The sequence below is a fragment of the Homalodisca vitripennis genome, chromosome 1, assembly GCF_021130785.1.
Source record: "Homalodisca vitripennis isolate AUS2020 chromosome 1, UT_GWSS_2.1, whole genome shotgun sequence".
NCBI classification, from domain to species: domain Eukaryota; kingdom Metazoa; phylum Arthropoda; class Insecta; order Hemiptera; family Cicadellidae; genus Homalodisca; species Homalodisca vitripennis.
The window spans coordinates 155,437,970-155,465,727 of record NC_060207.1 but is presented as its reverse complement, the minus strand read 5'-3'; the positions used below and the strand labels follow the sequence as shown (position 1 = coordinate 155,465,727).

Here is a 27,758-nt window from a genome sequence, read left to right as displayed (position 1 = left end):
CTGGTGTGCAATGATTCTTTTAGTTTGTGTCGCCAATAAATAATTAAATACAAAACACTTATAAAATAAGGATTTTTAAATATTGGAAACACTTTCGGGTTAAATAAAACACCCAATGTATCTTAAAACTTATAATATTTCAAAATGTACATTGATATTCATATAACATATGCACTGCTTAACGCAGCGGAGTTAAAATATTGAAGTCAATGCAAGTGCCTTCAACACTCAATTAGTTGCTAATAAAATATTAAACAAAATACTTCAATAAATACATATCTGGTAATATTTGCTTAAAACACTGTATATTAATATCAAGACACTGTGTACGAGCCAGTTACAAACATACGAGGGTGTGAGATGTTCATGGCGAGAGTCATAAAAAGAATATTTAATATTTTCTACCTCTTCAACATCAGTTAAATAGTTTGTGCACAAAATTGTTGTACAAGTTCGGTAACTATTGATTATCTTGTAATGGCTTATGACAATATTTACAATACTCATTGGCTCTTTAATAAACAGAACAAATATATATTGTAACAAATAATAATACAAAGAACACTAGATAATCAGTTGTGTATGGACAGCAGTATGATTAAGATGATAAAAGAATACATTAAGTAATGAGAAACGCATTATATTTCAGGTTCTACAAAAATTCTTCAGGTATTACCTTTAAAATGAAATTTTAAATCAATGATTGAAGTTACCTTATTCCAACTTTAAGCAGTGTTGTTTCAGGTCAAACTTAATATGTATTTCCTTAACTTTGATTGTGTTAACTTGTATTTCCTTAGCTTCAAGGAATTTACTTCCATATCTGGGAGATTCCAGCCCTGCTGTAAGAATCTGGACAAATTGACTCAATGTTCTATCAGCCTTAGAGGGGTTCCAAAAATGTTTGCAGAATGTAGGAAAAGTTTTAATTCCCTTGATACAGTTTCCCCTGTCCTGATACTTGTGACCTACAAAACTTATACTGAAAACATAGTAAAACATATTAAGCTGGCTGATTAGATACTAATTGGCATGTGTATATTCAGAAGAAAAGCATATAAAGGGTGTATCTATAGATATATCTAACAATATAACAAATCTAGAGATAGAAGATAACAGTACATAAATGATATGTTTTATTAATTTGGAATAAACAAATCATTCAATGCAAACCTTAAACCCAACTGGAAGGTTTGCTTATGAAACATAAAAGAAGTTTCTGAGAAAAAAAACAAATATCTTTTCACTGAAAATCCTATTGACCAGATAACGAATGCCAATAAGAAAAACTATAGATCAAAGACTAAAACAGGTGAAAACAGAAATTAAGTACAGCATGTACTAAACATGTTAGCAACAAAACCAAGGTCATCTGGGAAACTATCAAAAGTGAGAGACATTGCAAGAAAGAACTTGATAATAACTCTGAAATATAAAATGCAGATTGATTCAATGAATATTTTGTTACACAATAAAATGCAATGTACATAAACAATATTCAATCAGCAATATCTCAAAATCTAACAATGACAGGAAACATTTTTACTTCTTTACTTTCAATAAAAGCGTACAAAATAAACAGGATCATTTTGATTATCTACCTTCCAAAAGCCTAAAAGTAAGTAGAATAACTTGATTATTAATCTCTTGAAAATCATTAACACATCTATAGCAAATATTTTCACTTTCTAGGTAGATAGTAAACTAAAAGAAGATGAGTATTGAAATATCTCAAATTATAGACCTATTTCTCTACTCTCATCTATTCCAAACTCAACAAAATATTGTACATAAACCCATAGCCATTTTAGACAAGACAAATTATTGAGAACTAAACAACATGGATTTGTTACTCGAAAATCAGCTACAGTTGGAATTATAGTTGTGATTGAGGCTTTGGTGAACAAATTATTAAAAATTTAGAAGACAAGCAACACACCACCAGTAAGGCTTTTGATTAACTGGGCCACAACCTCAAGACTTCTCTGAAAACATTTACCTTATTTCTCTGATTGTGTGACTAAAGAGTGTACATTATATTAAACATAACTTTAGAGACAATTGGGAAAAAGAATATTATTAAACCTTTGTTAAGAGTATAATAATCATACTAAAATATTCTTTTCAAATATCTTAAGAGAATAAGGTACACATGCCATTTTGAGATGACAAAATTAGCTCCTCAACGAAGCATATAATTATTTTTTAGATATGTTCTTTTATCATTTTATTAATGATTTATCCTACACAATAAATCCAGTATAGTGATGTTGTACTGATCAAGTAAAGTTTTCTTAGAATTAGTGACAGTTTAAAATTTGTAATTTAATTTGTCTTTAATATTATTTTCTCCAGCTAGGGCTATAATTCAATTCTTTGAATATACATGACCAAATTCAAAACAATGTAAAAAATTAGTACTATACAAACATTATAAAGTAACAGTGGTAAATTCAAGTGTGGTTTTTGTATTATTTAAAATGGTATAATTAAGACAAGAAATCACATATATTTATTTTGTAACTGCAATAAAAAAGTTTGTTTTCCATGAACAAAATTGCAGTTTTGATATTATTTCCATACAATACATAAATCTAAATTTAGTGTGTTTTAATTTGTTTTAAAGTTTTTTATACAACTATTGCTATCTAATTTACCAATTAACCAACTCTCAAAATAATTTTAAAACTTCATGCTTTTGATGGGAGCGAGAACATAGCCAGGAAAAGATTTTAGGGGTTCCTACAACTGATATTTTCCCATAGTGGACAGAGAGTAAGGCCCCATTTTGTTCCTTAAAAGGTTCTTGACCTTTTTTTTCAGAGAACGTTCTTTCAGCAATACATGTCAGTAATACTGAATTATTTAAATAAAAATAATCGTTTAATGAAAAAGTAATTTGTGGGGTACAGAATCTTTGGATCCCCTCACTATCCACGCCCTTGGACAGGAGGAGCAAAGAAGAATCAAGGAAGAGTAGATCATTTTACTTCAAAGCTAATAAATTTTAAGTTTAAGGATTTCAGTTCATATGACCGTAATCTTCAAAATATTTGTAGGAATGTGTTAAGCCACACTGATAAAGATAAAAATATATACATTATTTCAAAACATTAATCTTATTTAAAACAATTTCAATGATTTTTTTTTAATTGACAAAACAACATTCAAGTAACATTAAAATTCACCCCATACTAGAAAACTTACACCTTTTCAATACGATTCATATTTTTACAATTCTTATTTTTCGTACCTTGTAGTAAGTATAATAGTTATTTGAAAGCAACTTTTAAATAAGGAACCTCACGCATTTCATAAATACGTAGATAGTAATATCAACATATTTAGTAAGGCATTTTCAAAGCTATCTTCAATCAATCAAAATGTAAAAAAGGCACTGATAATATTTTATGATAAAATCTTGAATTTCAGAGCTCTTAAAATAAGTCACAAATACATTTAATTCAAAATCATACTCTGAAGCAATACTTAAAATAATTGAATGTGTACGAGCAGAGTTGTCCCACCATTGAATTCTATCTACATTTCTTCAGGTTTACCTAATATGTAACTAGGATGTCTATGAGGTACTAGTTCATAGTTTTAAACAGAAATGTTTAACTGGATTGAATTTTAGAATTAGGAAAAGGGACATATTATTAATTTAAAATACATCTTGAATTTGTGCAATTGTTATTTAATCCTCAAGTGCTAGGGTAGCAATCCCATGTCTTGACAAAACATTATTATAGATACAGGACTCTAGCACCTGTAGGGTTAAGAATATTTGATTACATAAATATTATATGAGACGGATTTCACTTTGCGTTTACTTAGTAGGACTCAATTTGTACTAAAACCTATTATAAAAATGAAAACACAAGGAACAAGTAGATTATATAAATTGTAATCGGCAAAGGAGCGAGTTGAGTAAGTAACCGTACAGAACAACTGATATGAGAGGTGTACGCTGTCGGAACCGACGGAAGAGGTAGTGCCATAAACAGTTTAAATGTGGCCGAGGACATATCACTGCGTGTCAACAGGCGTCTCGTCAAGTGTATGCAGCCAATTGAAGATCATCATGTTACGGTCGTACTTACTGAGTGGTTTCCCCCTCTCCCTTTCCACATCTGTGACAGTCAGTGGGAGGTTCTTATGTGTGGCTGTGCGGTGTTTCACCACTCGCAGCAGTGTTGTCACTACAACAAACCAAATACTCCCAGTTAGGGATATTATCTTATGAGTTAAGTTTGACATATTTGCTGAAGCTGGTTTGAAAGTTACTCATATCATCAGTGTCTTCAGATTACTGTCATCCTTGGATGTCAATGAAGATTAGTGTGTAACGTAGAACTAACTGCAAGACACCCTGACAACAATAATTTACTGCTCAAGCCTTTAAAACTCACTCTAGCTAAATTATTTTTCTCAGAAATGAATTCCCGTTTTGAACCATAGCATTTGTAATCAACTGCCACGAAGGTCAAGTTTTTATTGAAATATATGAACATTCTCTTGAACATCTGTTTTTATTTTGCTGATATTTGTTAATGCTTAAGGCATTTTTGAAAAGGTTGGTCCAAATAATTTGTTTGAGATGACATTGTGTGGAATGAATGTTAATGCACTGTGTACTTATTACTATGCTGTGTTTTTCATGTTTTTCATAAAGAGACCAAATTTTAGTACTACAAACGATATTGATAAGCATATTTTGACAATGAGTTTAATAAGGCATTGCCTTCCTTCATTAGTTCCATTCCATTAAGAAGGTCTAGATGTAAATTTAACAGGTAAACAAACATTCATTAATCAAATCAAATCATTTATTGTCATGACACTACAATAGTGTATAACAACGTCAACAAGTTAAAGAAGCATACTATTACTAGCATTGTAAAATTCATTTACACTAAATGTACACTTCTTAAGCAACATGTTTTTTATGGAGGTTTCAAACCTAGGCCTAGATAATTTTTTTATATGTTCAGGTAAAGCATTGTAAAATTTGGTTCCCAGATACCTGAAGCTACTTTGCGTGCTTGTGTATTTACACTTCATCAGCAACAGATCATTCCTATTGATCAATGTATAATTAAGCCTTGATCAAAGGTGTAATGACCAGCTCTGACAGACCAATGACTGTTATGATATCATAACAAGTCTAATGTTGGATCAAAGTTTAGTTACAGCAACAAAACCTATTTAATTAGCCAAAAAATTGTTCTAGTTCGTAGCCAGCTACAAAACCAGGGATGAGAATGAGAAGAAGGACTACAAAAATGCTGGAAGAATATTCTATCACAAGGGTAACATCATGAAATCCAAGAGAAGATGATAGAAATGTTGGAGGCGAGAAATACCACACAGGTCTTCAAATCTTACAAGAATCAAAAACAACACTTATTAAGTATTTATTTTGTTGCATGTATATAGTACTAAGTTGGTTAACAAATTGAGGTCATCTGTATTATCATTGTAATATGAGTGTAATTTCCTTTGAAGTTCTGGATGAATGACTTGAAAAAAGAGGTTACATATTTGGCAACATTATGTGTTACATCAGAAATGCAACATTGTCGAGCAGGTACAATTTGACATCTCTTTTTCAGAGATGTCAAATCGTTAAACATAAGGTCAAACATGTTCAAAAGTAAACACTTCAAATGCATGGCAAAAATCACACCAAAGTCAAAGTAGACACAACAAGTTGCATGTCAAAAACACAAAGATAACCCAGTATTAAGTATTTGTATGGAGAAGTACAAACAAACAATCACTTTTACAACACTGATGTACCGCTAAAACACATGATGCAGGCAAGACATTGTCCAATGTCACAATTACGGCCTGGCTCAGCGACTCGGCAGCATCCATAAAAATCAACCAAGGATAGGAATATGATTAGGTGGGGGAATGGCAGAAATCGACAAGTGATTAATTTTTTGCCTCTGGTCACATTATCAAAAATCTCTCGCAGCTTGGCTCCTAATCCCTTATCACATTTTTTATATAAGCAAGAAAAGTATCTCACATACTGAACCTTTGCAACACAGATAGAACTGCAGGAAATATACCCTGAATCCAGCCTGCCATAACTTCTCTATATGATTTAATTGAAGAAATTCTCCTGTAATTTACCGAAGAAAATTGAGTGCCAAGAATTACAACTAAGCTTTAGTCTACCCCCACTAAATAGAAGGCTCTGATATTGACTAGTTTATTTAAGTTTAGTATGCACATGAGCAATGATAGAAGAAATTGTTTTACAATCTAATAAAACTTTTGAAGACCCAACTATTATTTGAAGGGTCTACATGGCTTTAACACAAGGAAGGGATGATGGAACATAAACACACTTTATCAAGTGGCCTTGAGATCTAGAGCTCACCTTGTGTACAAGGAGTACCAGGAACTGTGAGGTGAACGCCTGGCACCTCCACACAGGGTTTGACAGCACTACTGGCCGCCGCTGCACTAGCAGCAAGTTCCAATCGGTCCAGGTTAAATTCACTCTGGGACAAGCGTTCTAACGCTTTATATGTGGTTAGCAGTCGTCGTCGTATGTAGTTTTGTCTCACCTGAAATTTTCCATTTTTTCACGTTTAGTTTATATTTAAGTTCTTCTTAATTCTTTACATTATTGAAGAAAATTACAAAATAGCATTTATAAAAATAGGAAGTACAGGCAAATTATTTTCCTGTGTGAATTTGATGCTTCTCCACATAAAATGACCCATATCTGGGGGTACTTTTAAACTATACCCGTAAAAACTATATACCAACAACATGGGCCAGTATTTGTAATTTTCTTATTGACGATTGTTGGCTCCTAGAGAGGTGAGTTTATTGTGTGTAACAACAACAATATTGTAATCAGAATGTTTTAAATTTTTAGTTTGATTAAAACTTTGGGGTCATAAAGACCAGTTCCTAAAACAGGTTATTCATTCTATACCAGTGAAATTACAACAAAAATACTGTAATACAAAAATAATAAATAATCTTTAGAAATACTCCATATTAATTTGAGCAAATGTCTTATAGAAAAAAGAACTTTGATGCATGTGCAGAGTACACTCCATGGTACCGATTTTTCGGTGCAAGTACAGGGTACACCTTTGTATGTGCAAGGTTGGTGATCATTTTCTGTTAGAAATTGGGATGTCACAAAAAGCATTAAAAAGATTTGATGTAGTTTGTGTGCTATATAATGAAATGCTATGTGAGTCTTTTTAGAAGACGATACACATTAACATCTATCAGAACTACAAGATACTCGTAAAATTTTGTTATGTATTAAGTGAAATATAATGGCAAATTCTTAATGAGATTCATGTAACACAAGGACATTTAAGGTAATTTACCTTCAAAGCTCAAGTTTTCTTCACAACCTATAACACACTGGTATACCATTCTGAAGTGACATAATACTGATCTTATACCCTATTTGATAAAGATGAACTTTGCATGCAAGTGTACAGTTAAAAAGTTAAAATACTGGTGACCTTTTTATTGACTGAGCGGATGAGATCGGCAGCGGTGAAAAATGGAGGAGGTGGGGCAGGGGTTGATGTAGCGGTGTGGCCACCATGAGGTGATGGAAGCTGAGACGTAGAGGCCACATCTCCCACTGCCACCCATGTGGAGCATGACCTCGAGGCATGTTCTAACCTGCAACTTAATGAGTTAGTTATTGCAAGTTATCATTAACTTTTATACAGTATTAACAATCTGATTAGCTGTCCCAATTGATTTGATGATTTCAATTTTGGTCAAGACGAGAAATTATATTCTTTATTACAAAATGGAACAGGTATATAATTATTTTGTGTAATGGTACATTTTTGTTCTCTCACAGTCTATTATTTTTCCAAACAAATTAGGTATGAGATAGTTGGCTTTACTAATAAAAAATACATGTAATTCTTTAAACAGTCCAATAACAAAACTTTTGAGTTTTAAGACGTACAAAAATGTAAAAGCATCTTTGGCTATAACCTCTAAAAACCAAACAAACAATAAAACCAATTCTCATGATGAACAATTAGTATTAGTCTGATCACTTTGTATAACATTTTGTATATGCTTGTATTTATTTTTTAATTTTCAATGTTTTTTGAATAATTTAATTGTTCTTAATTATCATGGGTTTCAAGATAATAGGAATTTTCTTAATTTAATTTATTCAAAAACATAAATTTGGTGGTTTTTGATAGAAATTTGCATGCTGTTCCTGATCAATATAGAAAGTGATAATCATTATTGTTTGGTATATGTAGGCAGGTTGATTAGGGACATAGAGATATGAACAGAACAAGAAGAAGTAATACTTTTGAAGTTTACAGGAGAATAGACCTAGCACCCATATGAGGATTGTGTGACAGAAGTTTTTCAGTGTCCTTCTATCTCAGTAAGTGAGTGATTAACTATAAAATTAAGACCCGGTTTAATGACATATAACTCAACACAATGAGGATCCATACTATTGGGAAGTCACTCTAAATCAATCTCTCAATTTCAAGAGACAATTACAAAAGACAGTAGGTAAGGTACATACTAAGGTTGATTTCACAACATTTTGCTCGACCAGCTTAGAGAGTGAATGTGTAATTTCAGCTCTGTCATTAGTTTACTTCTGAATACTATGCCCCATCTGGCTAAGCAGGGTTCACGTGAGGGTAATGTTCAACTGCAGGGGTGACTGGGAGATAAGTGGTAACCTCATTCAATGGCTGTTAGTAAGTAATATCATCTTAACTTCCCAATCCAGCTAGGTGACAATTTGTTACTAAATACAACATGCAATATTCTATGTAAAGCAACGTTTTGATAGCAGACTAACTAAAATATCTTAAGGAGTGAGCCTTTCCATGAATAAGCGGTCTTTGAAAAACTGCCAAAGGTCAGCCCTATGATTGATTGATTAACAGAACTAATTATGTTTAGTCATAAATCTTTTTATTTGGCTCATGGTGTTAGACCTATCTCTATGACAGAAGATATATTTTTTTTTACTTCACTTGCTTATAAGCACATTGAACTTAAGTTTTTTACTCTTGTACATAAGTAATATTAGTTTTATTATACAGCTGACATTATATCATATGATACACACAGTTATTTTGGAAGCAGAGTAAGACATACCCTATCTCTTCATGGTTCAGACTAATGATTGTATTAACAATGTTGTTGGCTGCATAGGTGGCTGGGTGAGCAATTTCTGTGCATCCTTTCAGTTTAGTAGCGAAGTCATATCTCATAAATTGGTGGACAGAGAAAAGATACTTAAAATGTGTCTTTGGCCATAGGTAATAATATTGTTTCAGGTCTCTGGCCTGTGTGTGTGACTATTTATTTTCACATTTTTATTATTAGTGTTGATTTAATTGATTGTAGTTGATCTCTTGTTGGCTCAGCGTTAGCAAAGCCACATCTCATCACTTGGTGGACCAAGAATTGATACTCAAATTCTGTCTATGGTTCCACAAAATCTGTTTTGACATCAAAACATTATTGATGTTTATAGGATAACAGTATAGCTAAACTGGGTCAGTTCTGAAATCGAGAAATTCTTTTATCTCCTATCAGAACAGTTAGTATTACTCACAGTATTACTATTACTAATTTCTTATTTTGGTTTATTTGGTTCTTATATGATTCTTATATAGGGTATTATTATAATGACAATAACGTGAAAACTAGATCTAAGAAGCTTCGACCAAACTGAGGACAGAGGAAAGCGTCCAGTGTACTGACACTGGACTGGACATCTGGCACTGGCCAGACCAGCATTTTTAATCACTTATAAATGGTGCAAAAATGATTTTGTATAAAAAAGTTTCAAATAAAAAAATACAATTAATATTTATAGAAAGCTTTTCCATAACAAAAAAATATAAAAAGTTCCTCGCTTACTAAGTTTTTTACGTTTTTAATTGTGTTCAAAATAGATTATCAGTTTTAATTTGCCTAAATAAATTTAAAAACTACACAGTTACAAGCACCAACTTTTATAGTTAAAGAGTGTATAAATTAGAAATTTTTATGTTTAATAATAAATGCATCAGTGCAAGTCGATTGAATGTGTGTTTATGTAAAACAGTGTGGTTCATTCGATATGTCAGCTTTAGTAGCCCGCAAGTGGTGGAAACGGACCGTTTTTATACAACACTGCACTCAATCTAAGTAGTATATTAAACATCGATGGTACTACTTCATCATGAATTGAGTGTTTGTGTTACTATTAATTTGGGTTACATAGTAGAATATCTTTAGTAGAAAATGATTGACTGAATGTTTAAAATGTCAAAAATGCTGAAGATGTGTACAATTACTCCTACAAAATACTGCAAGTTTAGAGTCAGCTAGTCTTTAAAAAAAGAAGCAAGAGAAAATAAGAAAATAAAAAGTTTATTTCAGTAATAAGGCACATAACTCAAAACAAGACTACTTCCAAGTACATTTATTCTTATAAACTATCTATAAACGCACAGGAGATGATGAAGGCACAGCTGTCAACAAAGTGCAAAGAAAAACTGTGATCTAAAACTAGTATCTCTACAGAAACAAGAACCTAATTACAAATAAAATAAAAAATTGATTGATCCTTCTACATCATTAAAAATAGGAAGCAGATATAAGGATAAGACCTCCAGATAAAAAAGGTGGATGAAAAAACTCAGAGGCACTGCTACAACTGAACAGCTGATTCATGAAAGCTGCTAATAAGGCATTTGAATAATTAATTCTGTAACTCCTGTAGGGGGACACTGACTTGACTGATGCAACACTTACCTTTCAGAACTAACTCATACCAGGAGAAGCATTGAAAACAATTTGCTTACTTCAACCTACTTAGGTTAGCAAGTGGTTAGCAGAACTGGATAAAAATTCAAATTTTGTAAAATTATATTGTAAAGTAAATTGCATATTATCTAATCATAATGAAGGGTTATTCCCAGTTGAGTAGAATCCCCAAAAATGTATTAGAAATTCAACAAAGGCTCTATATAGATTCCACTAATCCATATCGCCAGTCTCCATCTTTTCTAAGGTGACAGAGCAACACCTGGAAGATATCAGTCTCTTAACTTACAAGCAGCATGGGTTTGTAGAAGGCAACAAGAAGGGGTTTGTCCAAAATAGCAACTATTGGCCTTATAGAATACACAAGCAATCAGCTTAAAGATAAAAAACTACTAACAAGAATAATATTATACTTTAAAAAATAATTAAACCCCCATTAAGCATGATCACATTCTATCAAATCTTGAAGCATTGGGTTTAAGGGAAGAGACAAATAAAAATTGTACTTTCCCCTTTTTCTTAACCCTCTTTTTCCAACTGACAAAATAGACTTTACCTAATCATATTAAATGGTCTAAAAATACCAAACCAAAACAAGATTTAAAAAATTAAAAACTAACATAGTGCAGATTTGCCTCTCAAAGCAGTTGGTTCTCTGTAAGTAAATTGCAGACTGTTTTACCTGATCGCATCTCGTGTGTTTTCTAATTCAAAATTTAAAATCAGTCAGGTGACTTGCACCAGTATGTGAAATCTTGACTCAGATAATAAGAGGATGCCTCAAGACACAATTTTGAGCACATTCCTGTCCATACAATTCATCAATTATTTGAAATGATATATTGGTGATCTACAAAAATGAATAACGTGTGCAGACAACATATATTGCCAGTAAAAATAATAGTTGACTGCAAATAACATCACTCGTAACAAAGCTTGTCTGTAAATATTGCAAATCGTTATCTAGATACAAACACAATAAAAACATGTACAGTAGATCTCATTGAGGAAAATAAATGACACAAAAAAACTGGTAGATGAATTTGGGCAAGGATAAACTGTAAAGTATGGTCACTGATTCACCAAGGCCATTTATACAAAACAATCTTCTTTGGCATGTACGATGAACATTTCAGCAAATTGTGAACATCAATAATATAGAACAGCATGTGTGAACTTCACATTCCCAAATTGCTTCACTCAAAAATAGTGTGTTCCTTGGAATCAGAGCCAAAGGAGACAAGCCACATTTTTTGTGAAGGTGTGAGGACCATGCAGTTACCAGCCAATACACATGAGAGGTTATTTTACAAATGGACACTCAAAGATTCAATCTGCAATGAAAAGATACCAAAATGAAATGTTACCATGTTGTTCATGTTATGTTATGATGAATGTTACCATTTTTTTTTAACACCTCAATACTAACTATTCAATGACATAAGTTTTAAGTGTAAATTCTTGTACATCACAAATTGATTACATCATGTACTAAATACTTCTGATGCCAGTTTATTTTTCTATGAAATAGCAAACTATAAAGAAGATTATTGATCTGATCTGGAAGCTTTCTCTGAAAGTGTATTAGCTCAAGGATTGCATGCCTGAGGGCAACAACTTTTCTATTTTTCAATTAATTCTTTCTTCCCTTCATTGTATCCCAAGGTCCTCAGCATTTATTTCAAAGGGTTGTTGGGGAAATTGACTTTATGAATTATAAAATTCTTGTGATAATATAATTGGTTTTAATGCTCCGGACTATAAACAGGATGATTAGTCATTTTCTCTTGCCTGTTGTTTTCATTCCAGGGATAAAATTGATTTTCTTTAACTAATTATGGATTATATGAATCTGTAGTAACTCCATTAAGGTCAGAATTTATCGATTTCATCTCAATGAACCAACAAGTCAACTTCTGCTCTAGCCTTGCACTATTCAGGGAGGACACAAATTCTCTTCTTTTTGTTGCTGAAAACTATCTCCAGACTTTTAATTTATCCATTTTTAATCTGAGGACTATTTACATTTATACAAACTATTTTAATCCTAAACTGGATGTTTTGTTTTACTGTTCTTCTATTAATTGTTCTAGTAAATCTTGTAGTGCAGCAATTGTGTCAATGAGGGCACACAATATACCCATGAAAATGAGAAAATGTTCTGGCTTCCTATGGTTTCAACCAACTAAATCAATTTTCTTTGGAGAAAACATTCTGTTCACAGGAAATTATAATAATCTTGAAGTGAGGATAATTGTGAATTCTTTTCTGTATTAAGAAGAAAGATAAAGAAAAACTGAATTCTAAAAGAGAGCATTCTATAAATTTCTAAAACAATAAACTGCTGGAGATATAGTATCATCTGACTGTAGGTTTGTCCCTTGGTCCTAGCTACTGTACTGATGACAGATGCAAATGTTGAATTTAGCTCCAGTTCACCTTTTTCTTACGTGCAGCATCTGAGATCTGATGCTGTTGCAGACTTGACTCATGAAATCTGAAGTCATGTTTGTCTGAAGGGATCCAAAAACAGTCAGCGGTGAAGAACGAAGAAGCTCAAAATGAAACTCCTCGCATCATTTCGACATCAGAGACACCCAGACTACAAAAAGTAGTGCAATCTAGGTAAAGAGGTATTGCCATTTTCTCATCAGGTGCACAATTGAGTGCACTACAATGACAATCCCAAAGCACAGTGGAGCTACCAAGTCTTCTACACATAAGACATACAGATTTCAGGAATCAAATCTGCAACAGCATCAGATCTCAGATGCTGCACATAAGAGGAAAGTGAACTGGAGCTAAATTCAACATTCACATTAAATCAACTCTTCCCGCCATTGCTGCCTTACTGCTGACAGAGTTATAACTGGCACACTTAACACGTGAAAAATTTGAAATTCTTTTATGGGCTATTAAAAACAATAGATTTTTATACTGAGTTTGTGCTTAAGCAGAATACATAAATACACTGATCTCAAAATCTACAGGATGGGGGATTTTTGTGCAATTTTACTTCAAATTATATATTATGTTTTTTTTGAATAGAGAAGTAAATATTTATTTGCTATTAATATAAATTTTACAACTGTATTTTCCAAAGTGATAAATTTATATTACAAAGTATGTTTTCTTCATTCTTTTCAATCTATTTCTGCAATGTAAGGATTAGATATTTAATAACGCTTGATTTAAATTAGCTATTAGCTTATCCAATTAAATATAAACACTATTTATGGTCCAACTAAACAAATAAATATGGAAAATATATTAAAACAACAAAAAAAGGCAATACAGATAATGCTGAAGCTGAAATATAATGATTCAGCTAAAGAACATTTTAAACAATTAAAAATTTTTACTGTTTATGGACAACATATTTTTGAATCAATCCTTCTAGCAAAAAACCAACAATTAAATTTAAATTCTAAGACACCCAGTCACCATTAAAACACTAGAGCAAAAAACGAGATTATTCCGAACCATAAGTTGAAGTTTTTTGAAAAAAAAAAAACCTACATACATGGGGAACAAATTTTTAAAATACATCCCACAAAACATAAAAACTGAAAGTGGCCCTAAGTTAAAAAAAAATCTAAAAGAGTACCTGATCAACAAAGCCCTCTATTCCATTGAGGAACTATCCACCTCTCTTTATAGTTTCCAAGATGCTTGCAATTAAGTACTAGCTGTACTTAACATTGTAAATAAATATTATTTAGATAGTATCTAGAACTTTGACACCATTCATTGTATCACATGTGCATAAAAATGAATAAAGAATTTTGAATTGAATTGAATTGAATATTAATTGAATTTTATATGAGTTAAGATAAGGACTATTACTACTATAATCTTGGAGCAGGCTCCTGTAATACGGTTTGTTGATATCTCACCTGGGATGATCAATGATATAGCCAGTGCGCTGCACGGAACTGAGCACTAGATCACTGACTGCGCTGCGTACTGCAATGGGAGCATCCTCTGGGGACGGTAGCTGACTGATATCACTTGTAGAGAAGCTCTTTTGCAGTCCCAGCACAGACGAGAGAGCGGCACAACTGCGGATCAGTTCATTTTCCTCTTCAAACCACACAATCTCTGGGATATCTGGTGGCCTAAAACATAAAATTTGATAATGTAGGAAACTTCCTCTAAGATATTAATGATCAAAGTGCTGTGAGCTTTAGCAGATATGAATTGTGGGTAAACACTTAAGTATGTTTCATACCATTACTAAACCACTGTGTAATTTATATGATGTAATACACAATTTGTAAAATCTGAAGTCTTTTGGCACATACAGTATTTATAAAGTTATTTGTACATACATTTTTATTAAAAACATATACCCTAAATACATACTACATAACATGCAGCCAAACTAATATATAACACTTTTAATAGTGACTTTTTGAAACTTCCTAATTCAATCTATAATGTACAGCAAGCAGCACCCAAAATAGGTTTAGATAAAAGTGTGTAAAGTTATTTCATGTATTACCGCAGAATATTAGATCCATGTACTTAAGGAAATTAAAATCAGTACTTAAAAATGTTTTCCACATATCAAACACTAAAACATTGATGATTTTAATTAATTACATTTTATTTACAGTTTTAGCTCATTTTAACTCAGCAAAGTCACCAATTTTGTTGACATTGTAATGTAACCTGTTGCATTAAACACAAAAAATTGTAATTTTTGAATTCACCAGACAGTTTATAAATAAAATTCAAAATTTGTTTTTAATAATACTGTTTCAATAGAATATTTTAGAACTTTTGTTGCAGCTGTCTGAAATAATAAAGCTGAAGCATAAGTGAGGGAGTTAAGAAGAGTAATATATTACATAAATATGTCAAATAAAATTGTACACATAATAATAATAAACATACAAATTAGTTACCTTTTTTTATTATATTATAGCTTTAGGCTAAACTGTATGTAATTTTTATAAAGGCAAATTTTACAGAAAATAGTTATCTACATTCAATTGAATTCAAATACAAACATACATCAACAACTTAATAGTTTTTATATAAAGTTGAATTCAATAATACTTAAATCAAGTACATACATTGCATATACAGTACATAAAATTAATGGCATTAAAATATTTTTAAATATTACAATAAAAAAGAACATAAATAGTACAATATATTTTCAAAAATAAAGTATTGAACAATCATATTACATTATTTAAAATTAATGATAAAAATATGACAATCACAAAATATTACAATACTTTTAAAACTTTGCACTGAGTATAATAAATTGAAATAAAGTGTAATAATCAGCAGTTAAAAAAGTCTTGTATATGCATAAAATGCAACTCTTTGTACAAGTATACTGCTTATAAGAAGTTTGGTAATAATATGTTAGGTTTTTTTAGGTTCAATAAATTTAACGTATAAAACCTAACTACTATTCCTCACAGTAAAATTTTAAGATTCGTTCTAGAGCAGTGGTTCTCAACCTTTTCAACGCTGCGACCCCCTTTTTAGGTTGAGAATTTTGGCGACCCCCTTCTTGTAACATCGTAAAGTAAGCCTTTGTATGCAAAAAGACAGCAATAATTAGTTTTAAAAAAAACATAACAAACACTATTCAAAACTATATAAAAACGTTAGTGAGCACTAATTTTTTAATAATTAATAAACGATCCGGTAATAAATGTAACGAAAGTAATTTTAATCATTTTCAATTCTTCAATATCAAAGCAGGCAAAGACTGTGCGCAGTGTATTTACAGAACTGACGCGTGGTGTATTTAAAGCCGCGGAGACAGCCTGACATGGAGCTGCGCGCGCAGCTATCGCACGGCGCAATTCGTCCTCCGACAAGCCAGTCGACTGCCTGACGTCTTGAGAAATAGTGCGTACTTTGATCTTCAAATTGAACACTCAAGTTTTAGTATTAATAATGGATAAGTTTTTAAAAAGAGAAGCTTCATGTAGCAAAAGTAGTTCCGAAGTCTCAAAACCAAAATGCCGAAAGTATGATAATGCATATCTACAGTTTGGTTTTACTGAACTTGAAAACAAACCTCAGTGTGTTATTTGTAGTGAAGTTTTATCAGTTGAAAGCATGAAACCTTCAAAAATGAAGCGTCATCTTGAAACTAAGCATTCTGCGCTGAAAAACAAACCAGTCGAGTTTTTCCAGAGAAAACTGCTGCCCCTTCGCAGTCAACAGGTAAATATTAAAAGTCATACTGATGTTAGCAAAAATGCCCTTAAAAGCTTCGTACGAGTTAGCGTTAAAGATTGCTAAAGTGGGGAAGCCACATACCATTGCTGAGGAATTAATTCTTCCTGCCGCAATCGATATGGTTTCAAATATGATTAATCCTCAAGAAGCTGACAAGCTAAAAAAAATCCCACTATCAAATGACACTTTGTCACGACGAATATCAGACACGGTGAAAGATGTTCAGAACCAGCTAAAGATGCAAATAAAATAAAGCACGTTTTTTCGATTCAATGCGACGAATCAACTGACATTGCTAACTGTGCTCAGTTTTTGTGTTTTATTAGGTATGATTGCGGTCACTCTATTAAGGATAATGTATTATTTTGCAAATCTTTGCCAGACCATGCCACAGGTGAAAGTCTTTTAAAGTTTTCATTGAGGCAACTGAACCATTTGAAATTGATTAGAACAAATGTGTTTCAATTTGTAGTGATGGTGCAAGAGCCCTTTCGGGTAAAAACAGCGGATTGATTGCCAGGTTGAAAACGTTAATGCCAAATGCAAACTGGGTGCATTGTTTTTTACATAGACAAGCTTTGGCAGCTAAAGGAATGCCGGATGACTTGCGTCAAGTTTTGGCTGAGGCTATCAAAGTTGTTAACTACGTCAAGAGTCGACCATTGCAGAGTAAATTACTTGAAAACTTGTGTGAAGAGGTAGGAGCCCTGCACAAACATTTGCTATTCCACACCGAAGTGAGATGGCTGTCCCGGGGTAACGTGTTGAGTAGGCTGTTTTCATTGAGATCAGAAATGTTGCTTTTTTAATGGACAGTAAACATGAACTTTCCCATTTTTTCAGCGATGAAAAATGGTTAATAAAGCTTGCTTACTTAGCTGATATTTTTTCTCATCTCAACATTTTGAACTTATCCCTACAAGGACCAGAAACAACTATTTTGTATGCTCAAGACCGAGTAAATGCATTTGTAAGAAAACTTACTCTTTGGAATACAAAAATAAAAGATGAAGACTTTGAACATTTCCAACTTACACAAGAATTCAAGGAGTATGTCTCAAGTATTGGTGACACATCCAGTGACTCATCATCTCTCTCATTACTCATATCATCACACCTTGAAGCCTTGATAAAGCAGTTGAATGATTATATTCCTGTTAAAGATACAAGTGGATCTGTGTGGATAACAAAACCATTTTCCGAAAAAGCTGAATTGAATGCTGGCCTCCACAATGAACTGATATATCAAGTGATCAGTCATTGAAACTAACTTTTGACGATGTTTGTCCCGACAAGTTTTGGCTAAGTATAAAGAAGGAACACCCAGAATTGACCAAACTAGCATTGAAGATTTTGATACCTGTTTCTACTTCTTACAATTGTGAAAAAAGATTTTCCACAATGGTGAATTTAAAAACCAAATCAAGAAATCGTTTGGCACTGGAAAATGATATTATTTTGTGTTTGACAAAAATCAACCCAGACATTCTACAGTTAGTTAATTCAAAGCAAGCTCAAGTTTCTCATTAAGTCATTCTGCTGGACTTTTAAAAAAATGTATTTTTTGCAATGTATTTTGTGTAGTGTGCCTTTTTTAGAATAAACAAATTTTGTCTCACAACAAGGCCTACGTTACGATACAAGCGGCGCGGCAGGCACCATCATTTTTAGCAGCGATGTTGAGTCATTTAGAGCTCCATTTGTTCCTTTTTGTTAATTATAGTTGTATTTTAAAATAGTATTGATTAATTGTAAATTGATTAAATATACTTATTGTATTTAACAAGCGGACTCAACTCAGTTTCTAAATAAGTACATCGTCGCTTCATTTGATATTCGCCGCTCATATGGTATATATGGCCTGAGTTTTTTTAGTTTTTTTTCATTTATCACCTATCTCGCGACCCCCCAGACCCGTCCCGCGACCCCCCTGGGGGTCGCGACCCACCGGTTGAGAACCCCTGTTCTAGAGCATGTCATGCACTGTAAAATGTTTATTGGTGGTACAAAACAACTGAAAATGTTTAGTTGTTCTCTATCTTTTATAAAATCTGATCAAACACAGATTATACAGGTTATATGATATAAAAATGTTCCATAACTCTTTGGGGTGTTTTATAGAATCCATTCTTAAGTAAAAACAAATAAATTTTGTGACATGAATACAGGTGTATATTTTATATCTGTATCTGTATTCTATTTGTATCATTTAGTTAAACGCTATTACCTCATAAAGCATAGGATAAAGTAATATAATTTTGCAGAGGTATTTATCTTTATTGCACTTAATCTACTACAAACAATTAATATGGTAAGTTTCATATTCTTAAAATAGCAATTATTTAAAAATGTTACTGTCAAGCATTATTACTTTAGTAGAATAAAGATGCAGCATGATTCCTCATTTTCACCTAATAGAATGTTACAGACCACTCTACCAATTGGGATACAGGTACAGACATCTTTATTTACTATCTATAAAACAGAAAGAGGTTTCAAAATAAATTAGTTAAATGAAAAGAGTTTCAATCAATGTATGTCTATTAAATGTAATGCCTTGATCCAATACATATTAACCCACTCAGTCCAGTAGACCCATAGTCACTCCTTCCTTTAAAACTTCCTTGATACTGTAGAAGGAGCTATCTGTTGGTCAAGATTTTAATTCCTTCTTCAACTTAATAGGCTCCAAAACTTTTCAAGTATACAGTAAGACATAAAAGAATTTTGCCCAAGCGTAAGATGGAATTTTCAAAGGGTTTTGATTAATGGGCTGGCAGATTAAAGTATCCTTCAGTCTGGTGCTATATGTACGTTCTTGATTCCCACAAACCCTGCAAGTGTTATGGATTGCAAGATATAAATATTGATCTTAGTTAATATTTTCAAACTTTTTAGAACTGTTTGGTTTTGCATTTTCATCCCTTTCGTACATTTTGAATGGGTCTTTTCTCTAAGGACTCAGAACTCAAATTCTTTATTATACACAGTGTTCAACTGTACAATAGCGTCATTAGGATCAGTTTTCACTGATATATATGTGAAAACTGATCCTTGACATTGTAATACAAAGTAATAACTATTACTATTTTAAAATATATATGTACTAAAATATTCCACATTCAGGTGGCTGCAATAGTACGGTTTAAATATTCCTGAACGCTGTAGGGGAACTCTTCAAAAGAAGAGTTTTCACGCCTTTTTCAAATGCTTTTATGGCACTTTCGGCCTTGAGGGAGGCATGCAGTGCAATAAAAAGTTTAGAGCCGCTGATAAGAAGATGATGATCGAGGAAACTTGTGCAATGCTAAGGAATTTTTATATTGTTGGACTGCCTAATATTATAATGAATTCAATGTGTTTTCGCACAAAGGTAACTCAAAATGTAAATGGACGGGAAGGTAAGAGTATTGGAATCCTTGATTTGGCCTGCAGGAAGACCGGCGAGGTTTCCCGAATGCTACTCTCAACGCCCTCTTTATAAGTTTAAATATTGGACTAGTGCGCTTACATTCGAATCCTCAAATGGCTACAGCATAAGACAGGTATGGATATATCAACCCATAGTATGTGACCAAAGTTATTCGAGCGTCCACAAATTTGGATAAGGTATGAATTACAAATATTCCTGAACTCATTTCTTGCATAAAAAATCAATGTGATCCTGGAACTTTAGTTGGTGGTCAATATACACACCAAGAAACTTTGAGATGTCACATAGTGACACCTCCATGTCTTCCGTAACCAATTTTGGCTGCTCCGATAGTTTGTATCTATTAGTGATACAGAAAACTAGTACTTGAGTGTTTGCTTCATTCAGCAATAGCTGATTTCTTTGAAACCAATGGATTAAATTACTGGTTTCTCTAGAAGCAAAAATCTCAAGTTCGGTTTGTCTCTAAGCCTTTAAGGAGATATAGGTGTCATCCGTAAGCATCTAATTTCCCTTTTTTGTGCAATGGTGTTAAAATCGCTTCTTTAAGTGAATCTGGAAACATACCCTCCTGAAATGACATGTTAATAAAGTATGACAAGGGATTAGAAATGGCATTGTGTACCTGCCTCAAAAGTTTGGGGGAAATTTCGTCAGAACCATATGAAGGTTTTGGTTTCAAGGAAAGAATTATTTAGATACCTTCTCTTCAGTAATCTGATTGAGGAACAATGAATGTCTCAAGTGGTCTCTGTTTATGTGGCCACTCTCAATAATTGTAAAATTGTTGTCGATGGCAGATCTTGAGCCTTTAAACTCCTGTGTATAGGAGATTATCGTATGCCTCAATCCATACATTACCCATAGTAAGATAAGGATCCTTTAAATTTCAACCAAAAACAGAAAGCCATTGAAGATCAGATTTTCAAAAAAGCATAATAGGTGTTGTTAAATGGCCTCTTGAATGTTTTTGTTATTTCCATATCCTTGATCAAAATATCCCATATTCTAAAAATATAGAAGGTCGGTTTCAAAAATTGGCTTAAAACATTACTTTAGAATACCATAATGAATACTAAAACATAGAATTCATAGACTAAAGTAAGGCTTCTTTAAAATGCAACGTTTATATCGTCAGACTATTATTTCCAACGTGAATTGTTACAAAATATTCCGTTTTATATATCAGCACCCCAACGTAGTATTTTTGTGTCTGATTGTTGGTAAACCATATGACAAAAAAGGTTACGGCATATAATTAATTAAATGTTAATCTGACGTCATTTCATGATAGCCTTCATTGTATTATTATATCATAATTTTGTTTGATTCATAACTTTAAAATTATATGCAATTTGACATTAGTATAAGGATGGTTGTTTTATGGTGGGAAGATCACACACTGACTACTCTCCATTAGCTTATCAGTCCTGTTCACACTATGTTAATTGGGAGCCGATGATAATATGCTTCATGGGAACACCCAAAGCAGACTGGTTTCCATTTCTATTTATTCCAATTGCTAGGAATTCTTTATTCCTGCTGCTTCTAAGAGCCGATATTTGTTGTTTGTTTGTGTGTGATGCATGCTTGTCTCGATCCAACTATTCTGTGTTCAAAGGTCTTTATTTACAATTTAGCCAAAGTCAACTTGTTTTCTTCTCCAGATTTTTCAGAATACTGCACGTGACTTATAATTCATCACAAACATTTTCAGATGAAGCATACATGTTTTTCCACTTACAACTGTTGTTTAATCAAATGCACTAACAAAGTGTAGACAAGTCGTGTTTAATTGACTGGCTGGGAACTGGGTTGATTGCAGGGAGCCAATGACTGAGTGGGAACTGGGTTGACTAGGGTGCCAATGACTTTGAGAGGACTAGAACCTTTATATTTTAATGTGATTGTCAGGTATTAAGAAGGATAATGTACTATTACCTCTCAATAGTGATGTTCACTCATATGATAACAGGTTTAAAGGAAACATTTGTATCCATAGATCAATATTGTACCTAACCTCCAAATCATTTCCTATAACTGATAACAAATGATTTAATAAACTGCCAAAAGCCGTTAAATATATTTAAAACTGTTATCAAGTCTTGGCTTTCAGACAATCCTTTCCATAGGATAGGAAGAATAAGAATATTGCTTAAAAGAATATTTGAACAGTAATTATGCGAATATCTCACCCTATCTGTAGGAAAACTAATGTAATTATAATTTTATTCCTACTTCCATTACTTGATGGCATGGTGTGCAGCATAATATAGTTTTTACATAGCGTGTTTCTTATATTGTTATTACTATAGCATGAAAGTATGTTTTCCTTAAGCAACATGTTATTTATTATTAAATTTTATCTGCTTTCCAGCTGACAGTATTTTACGTCGTATCTCGTATAACGTCGTAGTTATGTATATTTGATGTAGCCTATTGCTTGTACGTTGAATGGTTTGATTTAAATAATTTGACTGTTGATTGGGGGAGGGAGGGGCACATGGTTGGGTTTATTCTCCTGGAAACCATTCAGAGAACTGCTTAAGTTGTTCCACTTAGTTTTCGGTTGGTTACTTTCATGGTCACCCCTTTAAAATATCTCTCACGATAGGAAATACAAGACAACAATTGGAATGAAAACATCAATAGCAGTGTTCGTGAGCTTTGTGAATGGAATGTTTCAGAAGCTTTGTCAACTATATATTCAGATTGGAATAATTTTGGTGCACATGTGGTTGCAATACTGGTTAGACAATACTTTACTTCCGATTATCGCTAAGTCAACGGTTATTCAAAACTAATATTTATCCTTAATCAGTTTTTCATTTGGATTTAGAAGTTTTCACTTATGCTATATCCCGTTTTAGTTTTAGGCACTGGTAATTTTGCCCATTTTGAAATCAGACTCAAACAAAAATGACTGAAGATAAGAATACGATTTTTATATTATATTCATGCAATATGATTTAAGGGAATAACTATTTTAACTAGAACGATATGTAATATCCTTAAGCCAGAATTTATACACATACGGTACTAAAATATTCATACCCTTCGGCAAATACGAAAAAAAACATTCAGCAGCCTTTTTCTAGAGGCTGGTAATTATATTGCCCAAGATGATTTCTTTAAATAATTTATCGCATAGTCCTTTGTGGTGTAATAAGAAGTTTCATATTTTTCTGTATATTAAAAAGTTATTTTAAAGGGATATGGCTATGAGAAAAAAACTAACCCAACCAAAGACCAATCACATTGCTTAGGTTTAGGGAAACAAGCGGCGCGGCGGCAGAATGGAATGGTGGTTTGCTGTCCACACAAGTGTGTTCATACGTCGCAATATGACGATTAACTCGCCAAGTCAAGGTAGTACTCAATTCTCGAAACTTAGTGTTCAGTTTTGTAACATTAACGATGACAAATTTCCAAATACCTGCTTTGTTTCGGAACTTAATTATTCTTCTTTGGACTCATCGATTAAGATTAACTAATTACCGATCCCAGAATACGGCATTATGTCAGGGTAAACGCGCACTAGCACGGCCAAGACCATCACGACCAAGACCAGTACTGGTCTGGAACAGCACGACCATAACCTTGACCAAGACCAAGACAGTTTTGTAATGTACTAAACAGACAATAGTCAGTTTGAAAATGGATGTCGAGGAAATAGCAGTGGCCGTGTATGTGTACCGTAAATATGTAAAAGGTAAACGAAAACACTGGATACACCCCTTGAGAGCAGAGAGGCCTTTAAAAGGGTACTTCGTTAGTCTTTATGTTAATTGACATGAGCATGAAGAAATAACAATTGCAATGTTATTTCTTCCCATTTTTCCTTCTTCATTATTCTATTGGCATAATCATCTGATGAAAAATCCCACAAACAAGGCCTTTCCTTTACCTCCTGTATCAAACACTGATTCTGTTGCCATTTTACAATACTGTCTACTAAACTTGTTCACAAATCACAAACAACTCAATCGCATACACAACCTCTCTCAACTACTCCTGGTCGTATACTGGCCGTAGGCAATGCGCGTTGTTCTATAACAGCTGATGGAAGCCTGGCCGCAACGTCAAGCGGTCTCGCGCTTGGTCTGTGCGACCGGAGCTTACAGCTGTGGTCGTGCGTCTGTCGTGTCTAGGTCTGACTAGTGCGCATTGCTCCACATCACTTCAGGTTGTCCTGGCTGCACGTTTTTGGTCGTGGTCTTGGTCTTGGCCGTGCTAGTGCGCGTTTACCCTTACTTAGAACTTTTTAGATAGGTAGTATAAAGTAGCAAACTAAAATAATTAATTATAGTCATTGATAAAAGTTATGAATAAATAATTCAATCAAGAATTTCTTAGTTGAAATGTAACTAAGAAAATATAGGAATCCTTGTTTTTCACATATATTCAGGAAAAATTGAATGTAATTATCCACAGATATATTCATAAAATAAATAATTTGTTAAATGTTGGTAAGTTTCACGTTATTTAATTTTCCACATTTTATATACTTAGAAGATTGTTAATTTTAAAAATTTACTTTCTTAAACCTTTTCTGAGTCTTTCATTCCTAACATTTAAGTGTATACTAATAATTGAATGACCTAATTTATATTCAATAGAGGTTTGCAAAAATCCATACTGAATATAAATTATACGTAATAATATCAATAGATAATTAATTTTTAACAATTCATTAGCAATGATACATTGTATTTTAAGTTTCTATAGTGATATAGGCTACTCTTTGATTTGAGACGAATTCCTATTTATAGTGTAGTGTTAAACCTATCCCCATGTCAGATACGCGGATGGCAGCATACTAGCATTCCCTCTTTTACCATAATGCCTGAATATGTGTTCAATAACATTTTATTAAATGTTTCGATATAATGAACAGCCATGCAAAATTTTACAAAATTGAACAGTTTTTAAGAATTAATCAGATACATTTTCTATTCATTGAGTTTAATGTAACACGAGGCCATTTGGACCAACCTTTCTCAAAAATGAGTAATTTTCATTTCAGTTCATAATGATACCGTTTCTTGCATGATGTGACATTCCAATTCGCCTTATTTGCTAAAAATGTTAAACCTAGATTATGATATAGATATATTAATTATGTGGCTGGCCCATTCTTCCATGGTTGAAAATAATTAAGTACTCAGACACGGAGATATCTCTATTAGAAATAAATTAAATTGTACATTTCATGCATTTTCGGTTTACAATAAAAGCAAACATTCAAATTTAGAAGCTATGTGTTTGTGATACTTATTTCCATCCACCCTTTATGACCGAAACCCCCACTGGATGCGATCGCTGCAGCGACGAGTACGGGTAGGCTATAGCCATAGGATAGTTTAATTGCAATTAAGTTGGAACAATTAATTTTTCTACGTTTTCATTATGAAATCGTTAGTTGGAACTTTTCAAATCACAATGACGGTTCACTTACACCGCCATGTTGATTAAGTAATCTTGCAATGTCCGTAGCCAACATACTCAGACATTTCCCGCCCTTAGTGATCAGTGAATACGAGTACACAAGAATAGCCAGGAAAATATTCGGGGGGAGGTCAAGCCACCAGTTTCTCCTTAGTGGATAGAGAGTAAGGCCCCATTTTGTTCCTTAAAAATTTCTTAACCCGTTTCTTTGTTGAGAATGATCTTTCAACAATACATGTCAGTAATACTAAATTATTTAAATAATAATAATAGTTTACTAAAAGTAATTTAAAATTTTGAGGGAGGTTCTAACCCCTTGGATTTCCTCGTTGGCTACGTCCTTGCGGAGTACATACAATTACACTCATCTATGCGAGAACCTAAATCATGGTGGTCGCTGAACGAATCACCCGGGACATCTTGGCGTGAAATTGCAACATTTATGATACAAAAACAAAATTTAAATATCTAATTCTAGTCGAACCTAATCTAACTATTACCGTTTGCTTGGATGATAGTAATTTAAAACTATTACAAGTATCAGTGATCCGGATGAGGCCTAATACTAGCATTTTCTAGTTTCACAATATTAAGTTACAAGTTTAGACTCATGGGCGCATAAGGGAGAATCAAGGCCCCCCCATTTTTATAAACAAACATTACAATTGCACCAAGTAGTTTGTTTTAAGTTAGACCGAATTTATGAAGTCTTAATAATAAAATTGACAGTTATTCAAAATAATATTTTCTTTAAATTTGGTTTATTGTGTATGGTTTGTTATATTTTTCAGAGAAGTATTATTAGTTGAAAAAATTATAATATTGAATATGGTAGTCTGCACGCCAATTTACTGCCTAAACACATCACGCATTTATCTAGAATATCAGTATATAAAAAAAATAAAAGCTATATTAGTTTACTATACGAATTTGTATCATACTCGAATGATAACATTTGTTAATGCAATAAAACATTTTGGCTTTAATACCTTGTTTACGTACTTTTAAGAATAAAGTTATATTTGATTCCATCTCATTCAACAAACGTACAATACCGTAATTATTCATAGCAACCATTTTAGGTTTACGTTCTCGTTATCCCCATAAAGCAGAAGTGTTTACAATTTAGTATAAGCACATTTTAGTTTCGCCAAGCCAACGAATCGCCTTATAGGTACTTTGGGAATTTATGAAGGACATCAAAGTTTTGTTTCCGTAAACAGCACAGTAAAAAGGAGGAAGACGTAAACAATAAAGTGAAGAAAGTAAACAAGGGGAGGAGGTGGGCTTGCGCACCGTGGTCCATGTGGCCGTCTAGCCGTGATATAGGTTAGTGGCGCGCCCCTGTCATATCTTGGGCGATTAGTGAAACAGGGCCTGTTGCTGCCTACTCCCCATTCAGGGAAATTTGAGATTAAACTACCAACAAGTACTACGATGGCCATTTATTACCTTCAGAGTCTTTTCTTACATGCTAATGTAATGACTTATTATTCAGATCTACAATAGTTAACGAATACTGGGATCGTCTCAATGTACACAGCGAGAATGTACGATACACCGAGGTTCTGCAGTGATAATATATTACCTGGCATGTGTCTGTCCTTTGCTATCGGGGTTGGGACTGGGCCCGCGACCGACGGTGTCAGAGTAGGGTTTGAAGGTGACGAGTTTGACAGACCTCCCGGCCGCCTCGGAGGCGAGAGAGGAGACTGAGAACAGCGAAAGATCTGTGGTGACGGACTCGTGGGAGGGCGATCGTAGCATGCGACATCCGACAGTGAGCACGGGAGTCTGTGGCGGGCCCTTGGCCACATCTTCGCCCGAGGTCATGACGGCGCGGCACGACGGA

At 33.2% G+C, this 27,758-nt stretch overlaps 1 protein-coding gene across 1 annotated transcript; it reads right to left on the bottom strand.

Annotated features, from left to right (window-relative positions):
* Positions 1-116: 116 nt before the first annotated feature.
* LOC124374330 lies at positions 117-27,758 on the bottom strand. The gene is made up of 5 exons (XM_046832566.1): positions 27,495-27,758; positions 14,709-14,930; positions 7,512-7,677; positions 6,395-6,584; positions 117-4,202 (listed from the first exon to the last, which is right to left on the bottom strand). Exons 1-5 carry the CDS (start codon positions 27,737-27,739, stop codon positions 4,030-4,032), a joined length of 996 nt encoding a protein of 331 aa, XP_046688522.1. The 5' UTR covers positions 27,740-27,758; the 3' UTR covers positions 117-4,029.